Raw genomic sequence first — 27,553 nt, forward strand, 5'->3', positions numbered from 1 at the left:
CCGCCCCGCGCGCGCGCGGGGACTGCGGTGCCCATGGTGCCCCGCGCGTGCCTCAGGGCGTCCCTCGGAGAATTCCTCACGGCCGGCGGGCACGGCTTGCGGGTGACGACAGGAATGTGACGTCTGTGAACGTTAAATACGTGTTACAAATGAATCGGTGGATTTAATAATTAAGGGAATTTTTAAATTAAGTCAAAGTAAAATTGGAAAAGCCGCAAGCAGATTAGCGCCGAGCCAGGCGATCGGTGCTGTGTGGACTGGGTCCGGACTACTGCAGCACCGTACCCTGGCAGTTCACTGGGTACCGATTTCTTTTTGATATTGTTTCCAGACTTAGCGGGATTCTGGGGGGTCCTCCTGTTTCCTCTTGTCCTTTTTCACATATTCATGCATCTTCTTTTCTTGTGATGCTTCTAAAAGGAGGTTTCCCCACAATACTCATTGCTGAAATCCTGTTAGACGGTAATCTCTTCGAATATTTTGTTCTGGCGACGAATATTCATTTTATCGTTCAAGGCATATCTTCTAGACAGAGTAATCTATCAGAATAACCATCCTTTGAGACAGAAATTCATCCTGTGTATGTTGCTCTTTCCCGTCACTTGGTTTCATTACAAAGGACACTGTATTTTTTAGTCCTGAGCACGAATTTATGCTAAATCGTATATTACATACGCACAAATCAAAAGTCCCCGCAGAGTTTTAACAGGACAATGGACTGTAGCCAACGCGGTGAGAGGGGAGGGAAGGGAGGGGCTGAGGTGGATCACTGCCTGCCAAGGATGCAGCGGGGACAGATGTTATTGTCACAGCGCTGAAACCCCGGGGTTAAGGTAAGAACGGATGGCCGAAGTAAATAAAAACATAATTTTCCATAAATAAAAACAAAAATTGCAGTAAGATATAAATGTAGGCCAATTACAGATAGAAGTTTCTTTTTCTACATGCCATTTAGAAGCCTGTACAGTTCTTAGATACTTTGACTCAGTGACATGGATGACTCAGTCAGCAGTGTAAAAAGCAATGTTTCCAGGCAGTGGACAGCAAAGTTTAAATTCAATGCATTCTGGAAAGAGCATATCTGAATTACAATTTCTCAGCTAAGAAATGCATAGAAATAACTTGGCCACAGTGATAGCATAAAATGTTTTGATGTTGAAAATATTAATTGAATTCTGCTTTGCGAATTCTTTTTCACTCCATGATTCTGACTATATATTACACACTCCCCATGTTTTAAATCCAATTGCAGTTAGAATCCGTTTGGATTAGGTTCGCTTCTCTTCAGAATATGTTCTTCTATCACTTCTGATATTTCTTCTTCTATCAAACTGCTGTGCTCATGGGAAGATAAGTAATCAGAGTAGGCAATGTAATCTACCAATATCATTGGTACATCAATTAAAAATCTTACATGTAATTCAATTAAAAATACTTCTGAATATTTTCTGTAAATTAAAAATAGTTTAAAATAGTCCTAAGGTGAACCTCAGAGTCAGAAGCACTGGAGCCAAACAACTTGCCTTGAAAGAAGCCAGAGCTACAGAACTCTTGCCTGGCTCAGATTTTCCTTTTCAATTCCTTCACCTGAAAGCATAAGTACTTTGGAATTGAACAGTTAGCACAACATGCCTTAACATTCAGTTTATTACAAATATCTTCAGCCATGTATGAACCAGTGTGATCCACCCTTGTGAGATCTTCTATAAAATAATAGAAGCTTGATACCATGAGTCAAAGGCTTAGCTGGTTTCAGTAGAGCTATCTTGACTTAAAACTGGTTAAAGATACCGATCTTTCAGTTCAACAGTGTCTCCTGGAAGAAAGTAGTCAGATGGTAACATTTTGGTGGGTTATTCCTTTGAAGAATACCACGGTATTGCAGTTTTATTTCCCATAGGTACCAGATGAAACAGGGAAGCAGCACTGCATTATGATTAGTTACAAGACTTGTAGTAATAGAGCGAATTATTTTCTTTCACAAGAAGCTCCTGTATCAGGAAAACTGGTAAGACTATAAATTATTATGCCAAATCTCTGCTGTGTGTTTTTCTCTTTCCTTGAGCAGTTTTGTAATAGTGACTGGCAGAATACATTTTAAAGAGATCTTGAAGTAGGAAGTATAGCAGAAACATTGTGTTTTCTTTTCAACTGTTTTCTTTCATGTAATAAAACGGAAGTATAGAGTATAGCCCTGTTGATCCCTAATAGAAATTGGAGATAGGTGCCCAAGATAAAAACACTGAAGTACCTCTAGAACTGCTTCTTTCTCAACACAGCTCTCCTAAAGAGAGGGAATGGGATCACTGATGTAAACATCTAACCTTTACACGGACAAGTAAAGCAAAATTAAATTTGTGCCCACTACAATGGGCAAGGACATCCTCCAGATTTTTACTAAACTTCCTTCTGTGCAGTGTCTGGCACAGCTGAAAGTGTCTTCTTGCAGAAGATGAAAATCCTCAGAAAGAAAACCAGCACTTTGCTGAAGCTCACAATCAGACCATCAGCTTTGTGATATTAATAGACTGGTTTACAATATTTTTTCCAGAATTTCAGTGAATTTCTTATTACTGCTACTGTATTGTTTTCACTGCTTAAGAAGTCGATCACTTTTATCTCAAAAAGTTTGTTTGTAAGTTAGTTGGACTATTTAATCAATTTCTTAGAAAAGAAATTTGATTTTTCTCTGATAGGTGGCAGCATTATATTCACCACCCCCTTTATCTGCCTTTTGTTGAAATATCTATTACTGGACTATATATTTTCACAGCTTTTTTTAGCTTAGCTAAGAAGACATAGTTTTGTTATGGGTATCTGCTGATTATGTTAACCTAGTAGCTATTCTGAACTTGTCTTAAGTTGGGCTGTGCTACACTTGTGTGGCTCTTGTGCTACACTGTGCCCCTTGTGTGGCAAGATTTTTATCTCTGGAAACGTAATGTCACTACAGAGAACAAAAGCATGCTAAACACTAGTATCTCTGTAGTGCATATTTTTTCCCTTGTGATCTGTCGATGTGAAATCATACATCCGGGTGCTGCTGAAGCCTCCGGCTCAGCATGGCTCGGCCTGGCCCCCAGAGGGACACAGCCTCAGCTTCAGCCGAGTGCAAGGGGCAGTTCAGTTTCGCTTTCCGAGGCACAGAGACAGGAAAAACTCGTAATTTGTAAGTAAATCTTCAAACTAGTCCTGCAGTCACTACTACCACTTTTAATTACTCTTGTTTTGGTTTTGGTGGGATTTTTTTGTTTGTTTTTTTTTGTTTGGTTGGTTGGTTTTCTTTTCGACTTTACAATAACACAGGTACCTCCGGACTCTCCAAGTCTGTCTAGAACATGAGCTGTGCCATGTTTCAGTTTGGGAATTATAGAGCTCTCTCTCCATATATCTATCATTAAGGCATGATCTAGTAGCATTAGCAGCTTGATTCAATAATTAACAAGAAACTGCAAAAAGACAAGAGAACTGCTGCCGAGAACAACAAACAACGTGGCATGCTGTGGGAAAGGAACAGCTGTGTCATCGTATTTGAAAGAGAGCCTGAGACAAGAAAGCCGAGTCCTTTTGGGGCGGGTGAGCAGCCTCTGGGGAGCTGTTGCTGTCGATTTAACGTGGTGCTGAACTCCCCTGCACCTCAGGTAAGCTATTCCCATACTCACTCTGCATGTGTGGTCCATTTTTTCTGAGAAAAGGGATTTTGAATAATGTTTGAAAGCATTCCTTTCCTCAGGGTTTCTAGCAGGTGAATGTCTGTGTTTCAGGGAAGTCTACGGAAGCATGAACCATATGGGCCTTGGATAAAATCTTGTTTTAAGCCTGTAGCTCAACTAAAAGAAGCTTTTAAATGAAAGCTTAAAATGAATAAAAAAAAAAAATCTTTTGGCATAAACAGGAAAACTGTAGCTGAGATTCTCAGTTATCCGATTCCAGCTACAGACTTTTATGGGACTTTCAGCCCAGACAGTAGAGCAGAAGATAGAGGTTTATTTTTCAGGTACATGCTCTTCAGAGTGCAGTTGACAGGAGAGATTGTCTCTAAAGATCCAGCAGCACTCCCTCATAGCAGGAAAATAATATTTTGCTGCATTATTTGGGTGAAGTTGCGCTCTCCCTTTCTTACAGTAGGCAGCTGATGGCAGGTGCTTCCACAGTGCCCACTGCCTTCTCAGTATTACTGGCTGCTCTCATACATAGTCCCAAGCCAGAATTTGGGGACGGATTTGTGCTGATCTTCTTTCTTTCTCTCTCTCACCTTTGTCTGTCCTCTTATCTTCTGTATTTCCACAGGTGCTGTAATGATAGGGCTGGGACCAGACAACAGGGTACCCTAGTCATCTGCAAATGCATGTGTCTATATACTCATCTGGCCTTTACTGATTAGGTTTTTCACTCCTGGAAGTGAAAAGTATCCATTTTTATTCTGATTTCACTGACTTTACTGGTTCATGTTACAGCCATCAGATACAGTTACACTCAAGATGCTGATCTTGCTAGAGATATCTTCAAAACAGAAAGACCTGCCAGCATCTTGTTAAATTCCAGCTTTCCAAAAAATGGCATAATTAATGAGGGCTTTAAAGTATCTTGGTTCACTTAAACAGAATGGAGACTTGCAAACTAAAGAGAACAGAGCCACTACTTAATGCACTCCATGGTACCTATCTATACCTTACAGACTATCTATAAAGGTCTTAAAATAACTCAGTCTGGAGCATAATTAAGACAGAGCTTGGTAGCACTCAATTTTTATCAGTCTGATTATTTTACACAAGCCTGGTCACACAAGTGGTGGTCTGGTCTGACATAGCCTCTATAACCACATTGATAATACAAAGCTATTTCACACAGGTTAATGTCATGCAGATGTTTTATCAAATTCTGTTAGAATTTTCTTACATTTCAGAGATGAAAAAAGAGAGTCTTTGATGCAAAAAAAAAAAAAAATCAGATATTTTGCTGGGATAATTCTCTGGAATCAGGTAGGGTGATCAAATACTGTTTGTGCTTTCTGGGACATTTCCCTTGTATATGTTACATCGAGCCATACTAAGTGCCCTGTTAATTTCTGTTTCTCATATAAGTGTTCTCCTTTGTGCTACATGGAATAGAACTAAAATAGGTTAATCATTAACTAATTATGCCAGTAGCAGCTGAACAGTCTCATGTGTTCCCAACTGAAAGTAATCTAGAGTCTGTTCTTTGCTTTTTTGTAGGTACTTATATATTCCATATTGCTGAGTCTTCCAGCAGCAAATGAAAAACATGTATTTATTCCTCCTTTCCATTTTACCTTTGCTTTTGAAAGTCACTGGCACCAAAGATGTTATATTTGGTCATAATAATTTCACAGAATATCAAGTGGGCAACATGAACCTCATTCTCTCTGTCCCGCATGGTGGATCAATGGAACCTAAAGACATCCCTGATCGAGAGGCTGCCTGTTGGAATGCAATTACATCCTCTTGTATTTTCTCTCATGTCTGTCCTCCTGGAAGTAGTCAAAATGCTATGAAATGCAAAGTGTCTACCAACCAAGACAGGTATACTATAGAGGTGGCTCAGGCTCTTGCTGAAGAAATCAACAAAATTACTGATGGTTTCTTCCCACATATCATCATAAACCACCTACAGAGGTTCAAGATGGATGCTAACAGGGAAAAGGAAGAAGCCTCCTTTGGAATTCCCCAAGCAGAACAGGCCTGGGAGGACTATATGGGATTTCTGACCACTGCAAAATCACAGATGTCAGGGGGCCTAATTCTGGATATCCACGGACAAGCACATCCTGAAAGGTGGATAGAACTAGGTTACACACTTTCAAAAACTTCCCTTAACTCAGGAGTATTTTCTGCATCGAATTCCTCAATTAGCCATCTGGCCAGTCAGCTGGTCAATGTGTCTTCTGAGACTTTGGTTGCGGGGAACAGAAGTTTGGGTAAATATATTGAAGGACAAAATAAGAGCTACGTTTGTGTGCCTTCTCCATCCAATCCTAGCCCAAATAATGGAAGTTATTATAGTGGCGGGTACATAACAAAGACTTTTGGTTCCCGTAGTTCTGGCACCATTGATGCCATTCAGCTTGAACTGCCCCAGTGGGTGAGGGCAGCTGAAGAGCGTCACAGATTTTGTAAAGCACTGGCAAGGGCTGTAATGAAATTCTGGCAAACTAACTACTGCAGCCAGCAGAAGCACAAACTTCTGCCATGCTGAAAGAGGCTGTCCTGTTAAGATGCCTTTCCTTAATAGAGAAGTGATCTGGAACAATCAAACAACTCATTCACCTGGAACATTTAAGTGCAATATAATTGTGGATGCTGGTAGAAGGAAACCATCCTGCATCAAGACAGAGGAAATCCACAGTTAATACCAACAAATCCATTAACACACACCTTTGTACTAGACCCAGCATTGATAAGACTGATAGAAGATGAGTGGGTGCAAGCATCACTTGCCTGTGCTTAATTTCTTTCCAGTCTCATCCTCTGATAAACAACTAATCTTCTAATAAATTCTGTGCAATGCCTTAGTGGATTATCTGTTCAAAGAAATTAAATGTCTCTGCTTTTCTTTTGACACTTAAGAAAGACAGTTGGATAAGATCATTGTATAAAATGGTTGGGGCCAGGATCAGTTCCTATTTGGTGCTTATAAAGCCCTAGGGTTTGGAAGTAAACAGTAATGCTGAGCAAAGACATGCAGCCTGATCTACCCCAGGTTTTTTTAATATAATGAATAAGGAAAAAAAGATCTGATAGCACTTATAGCACTCTAACTTTGTCACACTTTAAATAACATAACAGTAAGATAGTGACTGGGTGGAAGGCTGATAAAGATAGCACACACACATCATGCATTTTTGACAGTTTTCCTTACAGCATGATTCCCTCCTTTCCCTCCTGAGAGCTTGTCCATTATTTCACTCACCATAGGATTAAACACTTGATTTTTACTGGCAATAGTACTACATTATGGATAGTTTCTGTACAGTGGAGAGTATAGTGGCATGAACAGCCATGACAAGTCAACTCCTAGAAAACACAGGCAATTAATAAAGAAAACTGAAGGGAAAAGGAAGCAAGACTGAAAAGGGTATAATTTGAAAATTAAGAACATATGAAATCCTAGCACTGCTAAATATTTGGTAAAAAGAAATATTGATTAAATAGTCAGTTTTGAGGAAGTAAGTAGTCAGTTAATAAACAGAAGAGAAGTGGGATATCTGCATCTTGCAACCACAGTAAAATAATTTAGGCATGACTGTTAGTAGGGACAATGCCAAAGAGAAAATATTATATTGCATATGATAAAACATAACACATATGAGCATCAAAATAAATGGGTAAGGATCTCACTGAACTTGAACTGTGCACATATAATAATATTTCAAGAATAGGCAATTTTCAGGTAACTGAAAAAGACTTTATGTAGCTTTCAAAATGATATAGGACTCAGAATTGTTACCTTTCATATTCTAACTGCTAAATCATGGGTCAGATGAAGTGAACACAAGCAGTAAATGACAGATCACACTTTATTTGGTGCCACTTGGTTTGTCAGACAAGTCTGATTTTAGTTTTGATCACAAGATTGGCTAATGTGGTGGGCTGACTCTGCAGACACCAAGTGCCTGCCCAGTTTCTTGTTTGCTTCCTCACTTGTTCCAGTGGGATGGGAAAGAGATGTGGAAGAGCAAAAGTGAGAAAATTCTTGGGCCACAATGAAGACAGCTTAATAGGTGAAGGAAAGCTGCATGTGCATGCAAAGCAAAACAAATTCAACCACTGCTTACCACCAGCAGGCAGATGTTCGTTTAGCCACTTCCTGGAAAATAGGGCCTCAGCACACATAATGGGAAGACAATTTGGAAAGACAAACACTATAACCATGAACATCTTTGTTCCCTCCTCATTCCATGAGGATGTTATATGGTATGGGCTGTCCCAGCTGTGTCCTTTCCCAGCTTACTCCCTGGCTGTGGGGAAAAAAGCACCTTCTTGTTATGCTGGCATTGCTCAGCAATAGGCGAAACACTGGTGTGTTATCAGCACTGTTTTATTTACTAATTCTGGACCCAGCTGCTATCAAGAAAATTACATTGATCCCTGCCAGATCTGGTACAGCTGATAATAAGGATTTTAAATATACTCCCACATGACATTTTGCAGCTACCCTTAAATCCATCATAGCCTTGTAACAAGTTGAAGGCAGGTAAATAATTGCAAGTCATTGTATAATCAGTTAATGAGACATATGTCTTTTCAAGAAAACCAGCAGGTCAAACACCATTCAATACCAGTGATATAGAAAACCTTCTATTTTCCCCAAAATAATAGGTAATAATATCACTAGTTATATGCATTATTATATGCAATTACCTTTTTTCTCACTAAGGTGAGACACTTGGCACCATTTGTATGCTTAGCCAAAGGATGAAAATGTGTTTTCTGCTCTGATGTTATGGCAATGTTATGACATTGTCCTGACATGCTGAAATGCAATAAAAGATTTGTGGAATCATGATGGATAATTAATTGAATATGAGTTCAGCAGGCACTTTTCTGGCTTAGAGGATGAATACACTCTTTGAAAGCATAAGCAAGGAGCAAACATGTTGCGGTGTGGTTTGATTTAGTCAGTTTCTTTTATTAATGTTAGTTAGCCTTTATGCTTCCCCATTTGTCCCCTCACAGTTGGTTTGATCCAAAAGTTCCTGCCACTTGGCCTCCCAGTTACCTGTCAATCTTCTCACCTCTCCCTGTTTTCTCCTTATTTGGTTCCATCAATCCAAGTTTGTTTATACCCTTTTGGCTGTCAATCCTGTAACCACCCCCAGTTTCTTTGAGAAAGTTCTGTATCAATTACCCCAGTTTAGCTTTTCTATTTGTCCTGACCTTGTGCCTACCCCTGTTACGTTATCACAGGTTGCTGTAACTGGTGTTATCCCTCTGTGGTTTATCTCCACCGGGCGAAACAGATTTGCACCCCTGTCCGCCCATCCCCTACTTAAGCTGCTGTAATTTTTGATTTCTTTGGCATTTGTTCCTGCACCCACTCAGAGAGCACCTTTGTTCTTGCCCCACCTGGGGAAAATAAAGACTCTTTGGGCTCGCAGAAAAGTGTCCTTGTCTGAAGCTGCTCACCCACGCCTCAGCACTCAGCACCACCAGGGCGACAGACGCCGTTCCCCTGGGGTGCCTCTCTCGTGGTGGCCACCCGGCCTCACACGGGCATTGGGCAGTGGCAGCCGGCTCATCCCATCTGCCCGAGGCCGTGGCAGGGCCACTGCACAAACAGGCAGAAACAGCAGGGCATATTAACTCTTTGTTGACTTTATGATTAATCTGGCAAGAAAAAAAGCAGTGTAATAGTCAATATTCATAAGTTCAAACTGGACAAATTGAAGCAGAGAGGAAATCAGTGGTTTTGACATAGAGTACAACTGTCAGCAAATATACATTAAGTCAAATGGGCTTTTCAATATCTAATTATAATCATACACTGGCTTTATTAGAATTTATCTTTTGCATGAAGGATTGGAATAGAAGTAAAGATCTGTTTTCCATATGTTTTACTTAATAATGAAATAGATTTAAATGTAATTGAAAAGCAGAGAAAAAATAACAAAAGAAATCTGCTAATCCACTTAAATGAAGAAATGAAACTACATTTATTTGTCTTGACTCAAGTCCTCAATGGAATCTGGATGCTTTTCCCGTCCCTTGTGACCAGACTTCTCAGCTTTGATCCTTTGAAGACCTTTAAAAAATTTCAAGAACTAATTAACATACTAAGGTCAATAGACCAGATTGATAGCATTTTGTAACAGCACAGACAAAAATTATATTTTGGTGCACAGAGCTTACAGAAAAAGTCTGATTTCATTTTGTTTTAAATCCATTGCAGTGCCCTTGGCTTCAGAGTATTTTATTTTCTTTTTCAGACAGAAAACGAAACACAGATTTCCAAAGTACATTAATAGTCAGAAAAGTAACATATGTGCCAATCTTTTGAACACTGTGCTCCTGAGTTTATTCTGACATGTTGTAATGCTGCGTGTACAAGGATTAGGTCATATGTATTGGAATGCAGAGCTGGAATGCAAAGTATCTTATTAATCCCACGTAACTGGTCATGTAGGATCTAACTATGATCCAAGCCAGTTCTCTAGATACCCTCTACAGAAAGGGATCAGCACCTTTGCTAGGGGTGATTAATTTCATCTTATGATATGTAGGATAGACAAGTCTGTGGAATATTCTGATCTTGCTCGATAGAAGAAAAACCTAAGAAGCTTTGCTAGTCAGCTTGCAATAGATCAGATCATTAATACCCATAAAATAGTACTACCTTAAATTACTCAAATCTTTGGATGGATGGGAATCAATAGGTTTGGGGCTGGTTAAAAGAAGCCAGTCTGAGCAAAACATTACTGACATGAGGTTGAACAGGAGGAGTAAACATCTGCAATACTCACTGTTTGGCATGCTCACTTCAATTGGATGCTCAAGCTTCCACCAAAGTTGGAGTTGGAGTTGGATAAGTAGTAATGCAAATCATGTTAGAAAATTAAATTGAGAAGCAGACAATTAACAGTGGAATGTCAGAGTATGTCACTGTAATAAAGTACAATTGCTAACAGCTTCTGAGGTATGAACAACACAACAAAAGGTAGAAAACACTTTTGCTTACCTCATAGATAGGAAGTAACCCGAATACTGCACCAGCCTCTTTGCTTACAAACTCAAAAGTTTCCAAATGTTGGAGCTGACCAAGGGAAGCCAAAGTAAGTGCATTAGTAGCTGAAGACAAAAGGTAATCAAGACATTCTTACTACAACTGCAAGAGAAATTTTATATTCCCATGACTTTTAAGGTTAAAGTCGAGTAAAGATGGAAGAGCTCCACTGATATTCAATTAGAGTTGTAGAAAGTATATGTAATGAAATCTAACTCTCCTGACTTCTGATTTCATAGGAACCCTGAAAGAACTACTGAATGCAACCAGGAATTCACTGTTATTCTAGTATTTTCACACACCTTTAGAGTAAGCTTAAGATATTTAGGTTTTCTGTTGAAGCAGAGGCAGATTCTAGGGTTTATTTTATATATTTAAAACAGTTAATCAGTTTGCGCTACCTTCTAAACTGAAATACGGAAATGTGAAAAATGAGAATGAAAACCATAGAGATTTCTTAGAGCCCTCTGTTTTTGCATTTTTGTCTAGCTTGTCCATTGAATAAGAAAGATAAGCAGGGTTATTTATGGATAATTTAAAAATGAGAAATACAATTTTATTTCCTATACCTGGCACAGAACATAAATTTGTCATATACATTAGCTACCTTTTCAGGAGCCAGAGCTCTGAAAAACTTGAAGCCATGAACTGCTTCCTCATGTCCAGCCTTTTCTAAATCTGAAGGTGATCCGGTCAGTGACTTCAACCTGTACATACAAGACAGAAAAAAATTTAAGTTCCTATCAAAATGACAGTTATTAACACAATATTCATATATGATGCCAAAATGAAATTATTTTTAACTAGGCTCCAAAATGAAATTATTTTGAAGTATAAATGATTTAATATATCTTCAAAATATAATTTATATTAGGACCTTCATAGGTGTCATGGAGTGCTTCACTAATATTTTGTCAATCCAGGTATGGCTGTCACCTGTAGAAGGCAGGAAATCTTAATATAAACACCATCTACAAGAGTCATGTGCTAACTCTCTGGTAATGGCTTTTCAGCATTTCTTTAAGTTTTGACTTGAACACCTGAATGTGACTTTCATAACAAAAGTGTCCTCTGCTCATATGCCTGGTTTCCAAATTTAGTCATGAGAAGAAATTATCTGGAGCATCTGTTAGCACAGATTAACAGTTGCCTTTATAATCAGAAAAGTAAGTCAGGTCACACAACCTAAGGAACTACAGGGAGAAACTGAGACCATTCTTCTATGTGGCTCTATTTACCTCCTGGCATTTTTTCAATCTATCTTCTGAGATGCTTGTTTAAACTGTAAGCACCTATGCTGCTCGGGTGGGTTTGTGCCTTTTCAAGTACTTTCACATTTGGGGAATACTTTCCCCCAGCTTTCTCCTGGAGAAGCTAGCTGGTCATGGTGTGGCCAGATGCACTGTTTGCTAGATAAAAAATGACTGGATGGCCAGGCCCAGAGAGTGGTGATGAATGGAGTTAAATCCAGCTGGCACTCCAGCTGGAGTTTTGTGATTTGTGTTCCAGAGAGCACAAGTGGTGTTCTCCAGGGCTTACTGAGGGGCCCAGTTCTGTTTAATATCTTTATTAATGATCTGGAGGAGGAGATTGAGTGCACCCTCACTATGTTTGGAGATCACAGCAAGTTGGATGGGAATGATGATCTGCTGGGCAGTGGGAAACCTCTGCAGAGAGACCTGGGCAGGCTGGACTAATGGACCAAGGCCAGTGGTATGAGGTTCAAGAAGGCCGGGTGCCAGGTCTTGCCCTTGGTCACAAGAACCCCTGATAGTGCTGTATCCTGGGACACAGTGGCTGGAAAGCTGCCTTGTGGAAAAGGGCCTGGAGGTGCTGACCCACAGTGGCTGAACATGAGCCAGCTGTGCCCAGGTGGCCAAGAAGGACAATGGCACATAGTCACTAGCTCAGCTGGCTGAAGCATAGTGCTCATAATGCTAAAGCTGTGGGCTTTGGCAGTGTATGACCTGTACAGATCATTCATTTAAGGATTGGACTTGATGATCCTTGTGGGTCCCTTCCAACTAAGAATATTCTGGGATATTCAATCTGTGATATACAAATAGCGTGGCCAGCAGGACTACGGGTGATTCTCCTCCTATACTCGGCACTGGTAAGGGCACACTTCAAGTGCTGTGTCCAGTTCTGGGCCCTCAGTTCAGGAAGAATGTTGAGGTACTGGAGTGAGTCCAGAGAAGGGCAACAGAAGTGGTGAAAGATTGAGAGGATAAGTCCTATGAGGAGCAGATGTGAGAGCTGAAGTTGTTTAGCCTGGAGAAAAGGAGGCTCAGCAGAGATCTTATTGATCCCTACAACTGCCTGAAAGGAGGCTGTAGCCATGTGGACATCGGCCTCTTCTCACAGGTGACCACAGGACAAGAGTCTCAAGTTCCACCAGGGGAGGTTTAGATTAGATATCAGGAAAAATTTGTTTGCTGAAAGGGTAGTCAGGCATGGGAACAGGCTGCCCAGGGAGGTGGTGGAGTCACTGCTCCTGAAGTGTTCAAAAGGCATCTGGATGTAGCACTTGAGTGATATGGTTTAGAAGTGAATATGGTGGTCCTTGGTTAATGGTTGGACATGATGATCTTAGAAATAGTTTCCAACCTTAATGGTTCTATGATTCAATGAATATATATCTGTAAATAACACTTGTAACATGATTTGTTAATTGAGATCCTAAAATGTTATCTTGGTGATTAATATCATATGAGTTATCCAGTAAGTGAATTATACTAGCATGACAAAGATAAGTGACTTGTCCCAAGACAATTGTCTGCATCCTACAAAGTACAAAGCCTAGCATCCATAAGTAAGACAGCCTTTTGGATGATGGTTGGCTAGCTATCCATTACAATATTTGATACAGTTAATCCAGAGGAACTAAGTCACTCTTGAGGTGACAGCACACGAAGTTTGTAGGATAAGTCTGAAACTTTCTATTGCACAGAGTGTGGCTGCTTTTTTTCTCCAGTTCTCTACACAGTTAAGCATTTCTCATTTTCTTGCTCTTTGTTTAGTTAATGTGTTTAAATGTATGATAGCCATTCTCCTTGACTGAAATATTTTAAGAATCCTCAAAAAGTTGTCATAGTTTGACACAGGCATATAATTTGTAGAAAGTTTCTTTCAGGTTAGCTGACTCAATGATAGTATTTTTGGTTCCAGAGGTTTCAAACTGGCTACTGACTAGTCAGAGGAACTACAGGGGTCCTTCAAACACGGCTAAGCATTTCTCTGTATTGATGAGTTACTGTTCTAACTGCAGTGACACTACTTATATTAGTAAGAATTCCCTGAAATAACAATTATTAGCAGGATACCAAATTAAATGGGGTAACAGTAAAGCAACTTAGAGATTTTCCATTGTTCCAAATTGCTTTGCTTGAAAGTCAGCCTAAGAATGGACACGGTATATGAAACCTTACCACTAAACAATGCATGACTTTTTAAGTTCTAAATAATTTTTTTCACTATTTGGACTCTTTTGTTACTTAAGACACTGCGTGTATTGCCTCTGAAGATGCCCTCTTCAATATTTCTCTTCACTTGGTTAATACACTAATTAATGAACCAGAGTGTTCCAGGACTAGAAATATGTACTTAAACTAACAGCCCAAGGCTCTCTGACTGGACTTGTAACTAACCCATCTCCCTTAAGAATTCTACCTAGAAGAAAAGTTCAACACTGCTATTGAACACGTGTATGCCAGTTTCACAATGCCATGATCTGTGAATCCTCTACCCATGTATGTGAATGTATCCATAATATCCCAGCAAGTTTAAGATGAACATTTCTTAAACTGAAAGATTAAATTTGGTTTATTCTTCTAGAAGGATTTGTGTTTTGCTCGAAACGATTCACATTAAGCTGTTCAGGCAACAGGCTGCTATCACAAACAGCATATATTATATACAACCTCTAATTAGGCTAAAAGCTGAGACAAGTATCTAGTCATCACTATTACTGAGTTCAAACCTTGAACGTCACCTAATCCTGACTGTCACCAAGTCACAAAAAGGAAAAGATTTATCCATACTGGGTCAAAAAACATCTTTAAAAAGATTTTTCTGGATAACAAATAGTACTTTTTTTTCCCTGACTTTCAGATGAAAGGTATTTTTAAAGCATGTTTTCAAAACTGTTCCCCCAATGATACATGTATGTAAATGTATGAGATCTTACTTGTCTCTGTCCAGCACGAGAGGATATAGAACCTCCTTCTTTTCCGTATGTTTGCTCTCCTCTTTAATTATAGCAGAAAAATCATTAACATCAGAAGGCAAAATCAACCGACTGGTATCTGTTAATTCAAACTTCCTGGCTTGTCCAAAGTAACCAAAATAATATCCAATCCTGGCATGCCAAACCCTACAGACATAGTAGAAGCAGTGCAAAAGGACAGAAAATAAAAATGGATATTTTTAGAAGTGGAACAGAAGTGAGATAGTATTGTGTACATTATCAAATTCTGCAGCACTGTTCTACAGTTCAGTGTTCTAGTCATAAAAAACATCAGGGAGATTGTTTTTATAATTTAAATAATTTGAGAGTGAAAAAAATTCAGAAGGTTGTTGTAAAAAACAGGAAAAAACCCACTTCATATTTGTATTTACGAAAATGAAGAGTAAATGAGCCAAAATCCTGAATTGCTCCTGCAGTAAAGTCTGCCACTAGAGCAGGATCTACACAAAATTTCTGCATTTAATACTTCCAAAAAAACCAAGAGAAACCCCTTCAAAGTCCCTTGTTAGCTGAGAAGGAATTATAGTTGTCTAATAAGTATCTTCAAGCTTCCATGGTCTAATTGCACACACATTGATTAGATGCCATGCTTAGGATCCATGTCAATTTAAGAAATGCTGAAAGCTAAAATAGGATTAGAACAGGAGGTAATTAAAAAAATTATGTAGCCATTACCTATGTGTAAAAGTAAAGCAAGGGCTGAAAGAAAATGACAGTCTGCAAAAGATCTGCCTTCTGGAGAAGTGTTACGTTAAGACCAGCTATTTTGGGTGCAGAACAGAAAATGCACCCAGTGCATTTTATTTAAGTGCACTTTATTTAAGTTCTAGCCTATATAAAAAAGCAGCAAGAAAAGGAACTTTGAAGATAGCTCAACTGATTTGCCACAGGAGTAGGAAGTGTTAGTTATTTTATACCTGACTGAACTATCAATGGATGCTGTCACTACCACATTTTTCTCCTCTTCAATAAATAAGTCAACCACTTCAGCAGCATGTGCCCTCCAGCAGAGCTCCTCCTTTATTTCCTGAGGGGAAAAGGCAACATAACCACATTGGAGGTAGTTCTGTACCTGACCATGGTTGCTAACTTAGAGGATTTATCAGCATATCTTTCTGAAAATTAGAAGAGATGAAAAAAATAATCCCTTCATGAAACAGCCTGCAAACGGCATAAAGTAGAAATACCACCCAGGGGACATGGATAAATTTATTCTTAATATACCTTCTTTGAACATAATGAAATAATGCTAACACCATTTTACTTGTGGTTTTTTTCCCCCACAGCATCAAGTTATTACTTCAAGCACAAAACACCATCTTTATATGCAGAAAACATTTTTATCCCTGTAGAGCTCTGCGTTACTTTTTTTTCTGTTTGTCTGGGTATACTGTTCAAGTTAAGAAGGTCTTAAGGATAATTCCTTACATTTTTTTTATTTCGTGAATCTTCTAAGAATGAGGCCATGTTCCAGCGAAAAATATATCCCTCTGTTGCAGAAAGGAGAAAGCAAAACACCAGTAAGCTTCTTTAGCGCTACACCTTCACTTGTTGCTGCCATTTACTTTCAGTAGACTTTGGGCAGAATGAAGATGAGAACACAGTTCAGTTCATTTACTGTGAATATAACTATCTTATTGTCAAGCTCAGAGTAGAAATAATGGACTGTTCATTAATATGCAAAGAAACACCTATGGAAGTTGTGAGCAATATGTTATTAACTGGACGGGTTTGAAATGGAAAGTAAAGCTTTTTCTTTAAATTAGGCGTGAAAAGCAAGAGTTATCTTGTCAAGACGGTTGTCTATTGTACAGCCAAGGTATGAGAACTTCCTGGGGATTACACTGGTTTTCAATCCTGGTAAAATGGACAAAGTTTAATTAATTGTATACATAATGAATGCTTAATGTTTTACAACCTTTTAGTGCACTCATGTGAAACTAGAATCAAAGAACCACTTTCCTTATTACCCACAACTGCTCTGTTTCCTACATAGGCTCTCCCTCTCCTGATGAAGTTGCCTCCTACTTCTCATTTCTACTAAAAGACAGAGGAATATTTTGTGTAATTCCAACTTTCATACCCGTCATATTTGATTTCTAGGACTGTACATTTGCAAGCAAGGGAGGAGGCAGGCAGAGAAGCTGACCTTTTTATAACAAGGAAAAATCGGTAGAGGGGAAATTGGTAGCAGCACTGCAGATAAAAGAGAAGAGTGTGGAAAGCATGAAAAGCAAATACACAGTGACACAAACACAACAAGGCAAAGGGAGAGTATCAAATGAGTAGGGAGTAGGGTAGATATTTTTCTACAATTAATTGAAATCCTGTTCAGTGCATGCTGCCTTTCTGAACTCATTTACTCATTTGAATCAGAGAGGAGTGGAAACTCCTCATAATTTTCAGTATAAAAATTAAATTATTGCTCAATTTTGAAACTAAAGGGGAAAAATCCCTTGCTCCATCCAATATCTGACCACATAGGAGCAGGAAGCTCGCAGAAAACAGTTCTAATATGTATTTTAAAAGAAAAGTGACACATTATGACAGACACTGAAATGGAAAATTGCCAGAGTGATTCCAAAGATTTGAAGAAGAATCACACAGCAGATAAACTTTTGAACATTCTGCCAAACGAATGCCAGACTTCATGTGAAATTAAAGGTCCAGCAATGAGCTGCTAGCATTGACAAGTGCTTTTCCTATATAGCTGTGTATACTGCTGGAGCCATTACTGTGAACTCCGTATCAGTGTTTGAACCACAGCTCTTGGTACAGCCCAAGTTGCAATTTTTTATATAGTATTATTACCATGGAACTTAAATTTTTGCTTGTTCTTAGCAGTAATCTTTGCTCTTGGGATCAATATCACAATTTAGATGGAAAGTATATTCAGGGCATGTGAATGAAGAAAATTTTAATGTCTTTTATGAAAACAATTCTATTGATAACACTATAACACTAAACTTTAATCTATTATCCTTTTATAAAACATAACAACTTTTATAATTATTTAATTATAGCTTTGATGGAGAAAACCTGGCAGCACTTGGATCATCGTTTCCACATTTCTGGCACATTTACACCATGATATTTTCTTATCCTACTGACTGTCCTGAACAAAATGACTAACATGTTTACTCACCTTTACTGCCTGTCAAAAGAATTTTAGTGAAGATGTCTGTACACAGTACTGTCAGAGGACCTGAGGGACATCCTGAAAATGGCAGAAGTTCTTTCATCAAGTTTCCCTAAAACAAACAAAGAAATAACCCCCACATATTATCTTATAATACCTACATTGAAAATATTATCTCATCAGAATTTGTGTGCCATTGATTTTAAATATTCAACATTGCTGAGCTCATATCTTTTCAGAAAGCTGCTAAGAAGGTAAATTCCTAAATCTCCCAAATGATGAAGACAGCTGTGTATTCTTCTGGATTGCTGTCTCTTGTATGTCGTGGAAAGGACAAGCTCTTTAATTCTTCAGATAAGTCAGTCTAGTTAGACCTACCCCTACTTCACCACTTACTCCTCATTTGCTATGGAATAACATCAGAATGCCCCTCATTTGCTACTGAAATGTTGTTTTTTTTGATGCAAACGGGCCTATAATGTCTCCTTCACCAGCCTCTTCAGGGCTGGGGGAATGTGAGGGAGAATGTCTTACTGATAAGGAGATTCTTATTTTGTCATCCATGTAATTATGATGACAATCAGTCTAGTGATGACACCACTGGCATATGAATTTGGAGATTCCTGTAGGAATCTAAGCAAACTGATACATCAACTATAAAGAAAACAAAACCCAACAAAGCTCACACCTACTATACTTGGATACATTTACCATAATTTTCTATTTTGCATAAAACATCTGCAAAGTTACCTCACCAACTTTCTGAAAAATTCTTCCCATTACTTGCTTTACCTGGGATTCCTGTTAAAGCCTTACATGGCTGACTTTTCATGATTACTGTCTGCCACAATGAGCAGTATTACAAATCAACCAATCATATCATGTTACTTTCCCTTCTTGTTGTATTTACTCTGGGTATCTTATTTAGAGTGACATGGTGCCTAGAAAAGTCTTATAGATCTGAGGTGATATGACAAATAAGCCTTTGCCATTTGGTTGCATGACCGGCTTTTCAAGCCCATAACAGTTGTAGATGTTATGTATTAGGACACTATTCTCTCCTCGTTTGTTACCCTACTAGTTCTAGCTGACATGTACAATTTTCCAGACATATTTAGCCTCCTCTGAGAGTAGGACACTCTGCCTTGCCTGTCATCCTTTTTTTAGAAGGTGAATGTTGTGGGTGAAAAATTAAATTTTAGACTTTCACATAAATTTAGAGTCAGTTTGTTATAATTACTTCAAATAATTTTCCTTGTTTTCCACTTGCCATTATGCCCTGCTGCAATTACTAAAGCAGAATTCATTTGTGTCTATGGAAGAAACTGATAACCGAAAGATGCAATAAATATCTGCTGCTGCAATTTTTAGTTAAAGAGCAATTTTCCAAAGATTAGTGGCATTATCTTCTCAATGTTCCAGTCCCTTCCCAAAGACATTCAGTTGGCTACCTGAATACTCCATAGGCGGATACAGCTACTTTCATGAGCAGAAGCCAGTAGAGGTGATAGTCCTGCTCTAGCCTTCAACAACTGTTCATTCATCTTTGGATTTTGGGTGTCCTTACAGCTAGTTGTTTCTTCTGCTTTGGAACACAAATGATCATATATTTTCTCAAAAGGTTTTAGTATTGCTTTTCAATGCACAGAAATTACATAATATGCGAAAAAGAATTACATTTGAAAATAAAACTCATCATCAAGGCAGTGTTACTCTAAAAACATTAGAGGTATAGATAAAGATAACTGAAAAGAAATGGGAACAATCTCCATTATCTCATTTAAACCAACCAGAACTACTGCTCAATGATGTAGGGGAACCTTATTTAGAAGAAAGCCATAGATTTTCCAGGAACGGCAAGCACCAGTGAGAGTGGAGAAGGAGTGCAGGACAGTGCTCATCAGGACAGCTACCAGGCAAATGTGCAGCCTCTGTATGAGGCTTCTAGAGACAACAATGAATTCAGCAATGAAATTTAACAATGAGATGACACTTAAAAATTCTGGAATCATAGATTTCTATACTTACTTCTCCAATTGAAAACTTTTGCTAAGCGCAAGGAGATGGTCACAGAGACCCATTCTGAGGTTCTGCTGTGACTTTTCCAGAGCTGGAGATGCTGGCAGGACCTTCATAAAAATTCAGTGGATGCAAGACTTAACATAAGTGTCTATTTCATTGGGCAACTACAAGGCTTAGGAATGCTCTGGTTTTAGGGTGTGCTTTTTTCCCCAAATAAACTGATCTTAAATCCATACTGCAGATGATAAAATTTCTTATTATTGGGAAATTCTGCTTTCCAGCAGAGGATTTATAAGGGTTTCAGAAGATCTTAGAGGATTTATTTCTTGCAAATTCACCAATTCATTTGCACAGCTTTAACTCTTAGGCACTAGGCTCTCCCTTGATTATGATATTTAAGGACAGACACCAAAATGAAGAATTTTCTTTCTAAAATTTCACCTAGTTTCAAAGCTTTTTGTCTGTGAGGCCATTTACTGATGCTTGACTAAAGTTGGCTCTTGCTATACTATTTCAATAATTCATTGCTTGAATATTTATGTAGAAGAAAAACGTGTATAGCTGACATTCCCAAACTCTGAAAGTGTTATCATGTCAACTTGGAGAAAAACAGCAATTGAGGTCTTGCATATCCTGGATCCTGGCCTGGTTTTTGGGAAATAACTGCAAATCAGGAGGGAAATGAAGATGATGAGATCTGTCATTCACACACCAGAAGTTATCCCAATTATTCTAAACAAAGTTTGCCAGACAAACTGACAAACTCAGTTTTACAATAGCCTGGGCAGAACTTGAGGATCAACATCAGAAAGAATGAAAAACATCTTTCTGTACCTGTTTTTATTTCAGTATTAATTTCATCACTTTCTGCATTTTTCTAAAAGAAAAGAATAAAATGTAAGAGAATTACGAAGTGGAATTTGTATTTAACTACAGAACACTTCATTAGTTGAAATTATTGTAAGAACTTATTTTTTTTTAGTTGGATTATTCAAATATTCCTCCAATTTCCACTGAGTATAAACAAGAAACACTTTATTTGAAGAGAATAAACAGATGAACAAATCAAAAACAAAATTAATGGGAATTAAGGAGCAAGTTAAATGTAAATTTAGCTGAATAGACAATTTCTTACGACAAGCAGTCACAATCATGAATGTAACCTTTGAGATCTCTTTGAGAATGTCATTCAGAACACACATATAGTCTTGTCACTGCCTTGAGCAAAAATTAGCAAAGCTTATAAATACATTTATGCATGTATAAACATTTACTCATGTCTGCATTTTCAGTAAGGGAATTTTCAGAAATCCTCATTTGTGCCTTGCCACACAGGCTTCTGAGGATCCCCAAGGCTGACAGTAATCAGTATACTGATGTCAGAAATTGCCAAGTCAAATAAGGCAGGGAAAACTCTGTGGCCTCGAGTGTTTGAGGTATCTCAGAAGGGGGCAAGTCACTTAAATCTTATCCTACACATTTATATGTAAGGCTTGGTGTATATAGCTTTCAGGCATATTTTCAAAGGCTGAAAATCACTTTCCATTTGTTATTCTAGTGAGGACACAGAACAGTGCATTGGATACTTCAGTTTGCAGATGGCAATTAAGCCAGAGTTTGCTTGGGAATCTATCCAAGTGCCATGTTCTGCTGAAACAACATGCTGGTAAGAATCTCAGAGGTAGAAGGACTTCCCTCTTTTTGCCTACTTACTTTTTATTGCTCTGCAAGTATGGCATGTCCTTCTGGCATAGAAGGCCAAAAAGTGTCACAAAACCCATAACACTATCCTTAGCAAAAATATATAGATTGAGACACTGATACAGCATTGGTAAAATAAAATAAAAAAAGATGCTTTCATTTGAAAGAATGTATCCAAGCAAGTGTGGCTGCAATGCTGAAGTGGTTCCACTTTTATTCAAGTCCTTTATAATTTTTCTATTTTACCTTCCCCCTTGAATCCTTGTATACCCCTATTTGAAAGTCAGAATTGCTAGTGATAAGTATCTGCCAAACAATTTGACAGTTAGCTATTCCATGTGTCACAGAGCCAGCTGTCTATCAAAGGATTCTTAATGCACCGTGAGAGTCAGTTTAACAAAGCTAAACAAAGCTTTGTTAATTCTTAAGAATTCTTAGTAATTCTTAATTTCTTCATAATTAATTCATAATTCATAATTCTTAATTTATAATTATTGATATTTAGTTTTGCAGATGGTGTTAGGGAGGCATTTTAGTAAGTTACAGTATTTTAAAATCAAAATAAAAAGAAAATAAAAATTTGTTTTGAATGCTACCAAATCCATCAAACCACCCACCCTACCTCATGCTGGTCTGAAGAACTTCCTTTCTGCTCTGCAATGGCACTGGCATCACTCCTCACAGAAGGAGTAGGGGACTGGGAACTTCTTTTCCTGTGTGAAATAAATTATTGAAGATCACTGACATTCTTGAAGATACTATTTGATACCTGGAAATCGATATCATCCAGCATTAAAAAGCATAATAAAATAGTACTTAAACTGATTAGACTAAGAATTATTTGTTTTATATATTTTTTCAAGTAACTAGGCAATATTTGCATATTACATAGCCAACCTTTCCTGGCAGGAGTTTTGAGGTAATGAAAGTCACGTAATTAAAAAGTAACATTGGTATTCATCCATAAGGTATGAAAGGGAAAAATTAACTGCCTGACAATGGCTTTTTCCCTTTCATTTTACACAGTACTTTCTCTGCAAATAGTTTTCAATTAATAATAAAAACTTATTTTAAAACTGTTATGAAAACTCTCAATAATGTGGTTTTGTGGAAGAAAATAATGGCAAAAAAATGGATGTGATCTTTAATGGTATTTTTTCTGAGTCATGAAAAATTCTTACTGTGTTAATAAGTGGTTCTTGCCACATAACACACCGAAAGCAGCTGCTCTGCTTTTGGCAAAAGTATCTGAATAATTGGGATAGTTAGAAAGTATGCAGCTGGGGTAGTCCACTTAAATTTGGTCAGGTAGCCATAACTTTGCAATTTTCAGTGTTTGATTTTACAGCTTTGCTATCATGCTTGAACATTTTTGTGTGTGTATGATCACAGTCAAATTTATCCAGGTATTTTCCCAGTAAATACAAAACATCCTAAGACTGTATGATTTTCCAAGAAATTGCAGGATTCTCCTGTTTAAGAATAGTAAAAGCTTATCCTAATTTATAAAAAAAACCATCTATCCATGAATTTTAATCATTCCTATTTTTAAAATTTAGCTAGGATTTCTTAAACTAGTCATTAAGTTATCATGTACTTATTAAAAGAGAATTTATGTTCAGTTAAGTAGCGCTGATATCAAGTAGCATAAGCTACTTGAAGATTTGAAAGCAACATAAGACCATCAGCCAGCTTTATGGCTCACAAGAGCAAAAAAGCTGTCTAATTGCTAAAAAACCTTAAAGCTGCATAAGTATTTAAGCCATACTGAATCCTTTTGGCTACCATTGCCTTTGCATATCCATTGGAACACAAGTGTTTCTGAAGTGATGTACAGGTGCAATGCCCTTTCCAAATGAGTTTATTTGGCTAAAATTCTCTTTTTCTTCCAACACTACCAACCTATGGAAGGTTCTAGCTTGTTTTAAGGGGTATCTTGTGGCTACACGCTTTGATGTGCTTTCCTCTTTGCTGAGTGTATCTAAAAGCAGGAGGATTTTATCAGGTTTAAAATAAAAAAAGAGCCTGCTGCCACACAATTATCTCATAGAGATAGAAGTTATGGTACACTGGAAAACTGATACTGGGCAAAAGCTACCTTCTGTTGAATTCTTCAACATATTTGAGACTTATGGGACCATTTAGAGTAAAAAGGAGAGCTGGGTGAAAAAAAACCAAAAAACAACATATTGTATGACAAGGATTATTATTATGCTTACACTTTCCCAGTCTTAAACTTACAAGTGTAAGACTGGGAAAGTTAATTAACTGCATGGACCTGAATTGATTAAATACAAATAAAATCTCAATTCAAATAATCTGTCTTGGAGAAACATTACATAATTTTACTACAACAAAATTCCAAGTGACTGTGCCTGTCCCCAAGGAAGATAAAATGCAGAGTTACCTGGAAGAGGAAATCCTATGTACAAGGAATAATATGGCATTGACTCCAGAGCCCTGGTTGTCTTCAGTAGTTTTACGCCTGGAAACATAGATATTTGTACAGGATGTGTCAGATAGGTTGTGTATTTTTCCAGAAAATGTTACACATTTAACTTGTAAAAAATTAAACTTTTAATTTCCCAGAATGTGTGCCACCCAAAGTTTTAGACAGTTTTTCAGAATCAGTTAATCAGTCATGATGGTTTAATGTCAGTGGACAAGACATACAGAATGTGCCTGTCGCAGGAAAAACAGGTACCTAATGGAATGATGAAAATTTAATTCAGCCAAGTATTTTCTTGAGGATTAGTATTTAAGAGGAAAGTGAATTAACTTAAATAACTAAGTTAATGTTAGCAATGTTCCTTCTTCCTGGCACTCAAGCAGTGATGTGAGCCCTCGGTAAAGTACTCTACTGACATTGACTTTCCTGTCTTCCATGCATCAGTATGAATTAGCTGACTCATATATGGGGAAGCAAATATAAAGAAAGAGCACTGTCTAAACTGCAGTAAAGTTTTGGTTATTTTCCATGGTGCAGAAAACTCATCTCACTTTCTCACAAACCTGCCAATTTTACACATGAAAAATGAAGTGAAACTCTTGGTTAGGATAGTTAAATATTAACTTTGTATGGTCCTGAAAGACCTGTATTCCTTCACTAACACAGGAATACTGCTATGCTGCTCCACTCCGTCTAACCAGACATATTGCCATGGTTCAGTTTACTGAGATAGCAGCTTAATGGGGATAAGAATATGTGGAACCATCCTATGATCACTCTTTGTCTCTTTCTCTGAAAGATCTTTACTCTCAAACCTCCAAAATCACATCAGGTTTCTCCTCATTGAATATGACTTTTAGGCTTCTAGGTATGGACAGTGATCGAGATACTGATAATGTAGAACTTCTGCAATTATCATCTTAAGTAGCATTACTTCCAAATATCCTCCCAAACACAAAACTTTCAAAATAAGGATGTTTCTAGAGCCCTGTAGCAGCCTCTAGTCAATGACTAGAGTGATTTATATAGTGAGTTTCCTTCAGTGGCAGTGCTGAGTTACATTAAAATGTTATTTTAAATTATATCATCCCTTCCCCAAATCACTCTCCTATCACTTCTCCTACCTGAAATGTCAGGACTAGCTAGCAAAGTAATTTGAAGTGGGAGGGAGGAGGGCCCATATAAATTGCTACTTTAATTCCTGCTTGTAAATCACCTTTTATATTTGGGCATATTGGAATTTCTAGTATGCCATTTGAAAAGTTTGTATGACATATTGGAGATCAAAAGGCATGAAAGTAATACTTACAGGCATTTCACAGAGGCAGATTCAAAATCCCACAAATTTATTTCACCATTTGCACTTCCTGTAGCTATCAATCTGCCTCCTTCTACTTTTAAAACATCAAAACACCTAATATCCACAGAAGATAAAAAAGTCTACAAAGAAGATTAAAAGAAAAAATTGAGTAGGAGTAAGAGCAGGATACTACAGACTGTGATATATTTTAACTGTTAATCTAACAAAATGCCTAAATTGACAGTGTCTAGAATGACTGCATATGGGATGCTATTTTAATGCTGTTGTATTTGAGCTACATAGAAGCACCAGAGGAAACAGGCAGTGAAAGTATTGGGAAACTCCCTCCTGCAGAGGACAGGGGCCTCCAACCTCACCTGCTTTTTACAGTACAGTTGCAATTTGAGCACGTGAAAACAGATGTAAGGGCTGAAGATTAATCAAAAGTAGGTATCTGTGGAGATATTCTAATCAAGTTAAAGGAAGAAGTCTGACCAGAGATGTAATGACCTTTCCATGAACATCATCCACACCTGTTAGTGAAATTTTACAAGACAGAACTTGAGTCTTGTGGACTATTCAAGTTAAATTGAAACATAAATTTGACATTTTATTCTACAGAAGCAGTAAGAGGAGAAAATGGAATCACTCTGATACTGAGCTTGATCTTTACGTGCCACTACTACTAAAGGTCAGCCTAGCTATAGAAGGAAAGACACTCATTTCTTGAGTTGTTTATGCGAGAACCTCAATTTAATATATTGTACAGAAATGTGAAGTTTATGTTCAGAGCAACTCCTTAATTATGGTGATAACCATGCAATGGACTTCTAGGAAGATACAGCCCTTAGAAACAGTCACTTTCTTACATGATTTATTCTGTGTATTTACTTCAGTGTACAGTAAAGTTTAGAATCACAGAATCACAGAACGTGTAAGGTTGTAAGGGACCACAGTGGGAAATATTTGGTTGTTGTCGTGTTCCTAAAACATGAAATCTTTGTGAGCACAGTAAACATTTTACTTTCTAATCTTCTGTAAATGTTGTGAAACTTTGAAGTGTTTCTCACCTCTGTGTCATTTTTCATGCAACTGGTGTTACACAGAAGACGAATCTCTGGAAAAAAATCTTGTGTTTTTAAGGAGGCAGGCTTCAGAGACAGATACACAACTGGATTCCTTCGTGGAAAAGGCACTATCTCAGGAAGCACCCATGTGACATACAGATCTGTTTGAGTTGAGTCACCCTATTAAAATAACTGACTTAATGAAAGAGGAAGGAAAGGATTTCTCTATTCATAAAGAATTATAGCAAGTGTGTATCAAAAGCTTGTTTTCTTTGACAAATTACAAAAACTGTTACAGGTATTAACTAGCATATGCATAAACTACAAACTGAAGCTTCATCTAGACATATTTCAGCTCCCCTTACCTGCTCTTATATTAGAAGCTGCACAGCTGTGGAATTCAGAGCTATTGATTTTACTCATTTTAACTACCTCTTTAAAGCAAGTTGTCTCCTTAGTTTTAGCTGCTTATTTCACAAACATTGTTACTCTCCATTTCATATCTACCAAAACATCCAGCAAAAGTGAAGGTTGCTCCAGCTGTGTGAGAAGAGAAGCTATAACTCAGCTAAAGCTGAGTCTCTGATTCCTCCCCATCATGCCTAGAGGCAACTGGGAGTTACTTTGCTAATAATAAAACAACCTCCATTTTTCATTATCACAGAAATGTTTGTGGAAAAATGTAGTTCTGCAAGTATGTGAAACAGTATTAATAGTTTCATAAAGACTTGGAGGAGATTCAACTCCTCACCAATCTGTTTATCAAGGGATACATTTACATAATTTACACTTAATGGATGGTTGAACAATTTCAGTAATAACACTGAGGAGCAAGTAGTGTGATGCACTATTTCAAAAATGTCTGAATAACAGAAGAAAATCCTGTATA

The 27,553-nt window shown here is 37.8% G+C and overlaps 1 protein-coding gene and 1 long non-coding RNA gene across 4 annotated transcripts in view; one reads left to right on the forward strand and one right to left on the reverse strand.

Annotated features, from left to right (window-relative positions):
- Nucleotides 1-20: 20 nt before the first annotated feature.
- On the forward strand, nt 21-6,559 carry LOC115494373 (uncharacterized). The gene is made up of 2 exons (XR_012055107.1): nt 21-3,641; nt 5,217-6,559. It is a non-coding gene; the product is annotated as an uncharacterized lncRNA (long non-coding RNA).
- A 2,760-nt stretch (nt 6,560-9,319) lies between these two features.
- The window catches only part of WDR64 (WD repeat domain 64), a 65,399-nt gene continuing 47,165 nt past the window's right edge, over nt 9,320-27,553 (reverse strand). For 2 of the 3 annotated variants that reach the window (XM_030268209.4, XM_030268207.4), the window contains 14 exons: nt 26,668-26,844; nt 25,607-25,737; nt 24,256-24,333; nt 22,471-22,561; nt 20,982-21,024; nt 19,577-19,710; nt 18,132-18,237; nt 16,415-16,476; nt 15,904-16,013; nt 14,927-15,112; nt 11,348-11,447; nt 10,696-10,770; nt 10,481-10,514; nt 9,320-9,762 (listed from right to left, as the gene is read on the reverse strand). In XM_030268209.4, the coding sequence (XP_030124069.4) occupies nt 9,674-9,762; nt 10,481-10,514; nt 10,696-10,770; nt 11,348-11,447; nt 14,927-15,112; nt 15,904-16,013; nt 16,415-16,476; nt 18,132-18,237; nt 19,577-19,710; nt 20,982-21,024; nt 22,471-22,561; nt 24,256-24,333; nt 25,607-25,737; nt 26,668-26,844 (1,416 nt within the window). In that variant the 3' untranslated portion in view covers nt 9,320-9,673. The remainder of the gene's footprint in view (nt 9,763-10,480; nt 10,515-10,695; nt 10,771-11,347; nt 11,448-14,926; nt 15,113-15,903; nt 16,014-16,414; nt 16,477-18,131; nt 18,238-19,576; nt 19,711-20,981; nt 21,025-22,470; nt 22,562-24,255; nt 24,334-25,606; nt 25,738-26,667; nt 26,845-27,553) is intronic. The other variant, XM_030268210.4, reaches the window with a different exon arrangement.

This window comes from Taeniopygia guttata, chromosome 3 (genome assembly GCF_048771995.1).
Source record: "Taeniopygia guttata chromosome 3, bTaeGut7.mat, whole genome shotgun sequence".
NCBI lineage: Eukaryota > Metazoa > Chordata > Aves > Passeriformes > Estrildidae > Taeniopygia > Taeniopygia guttata.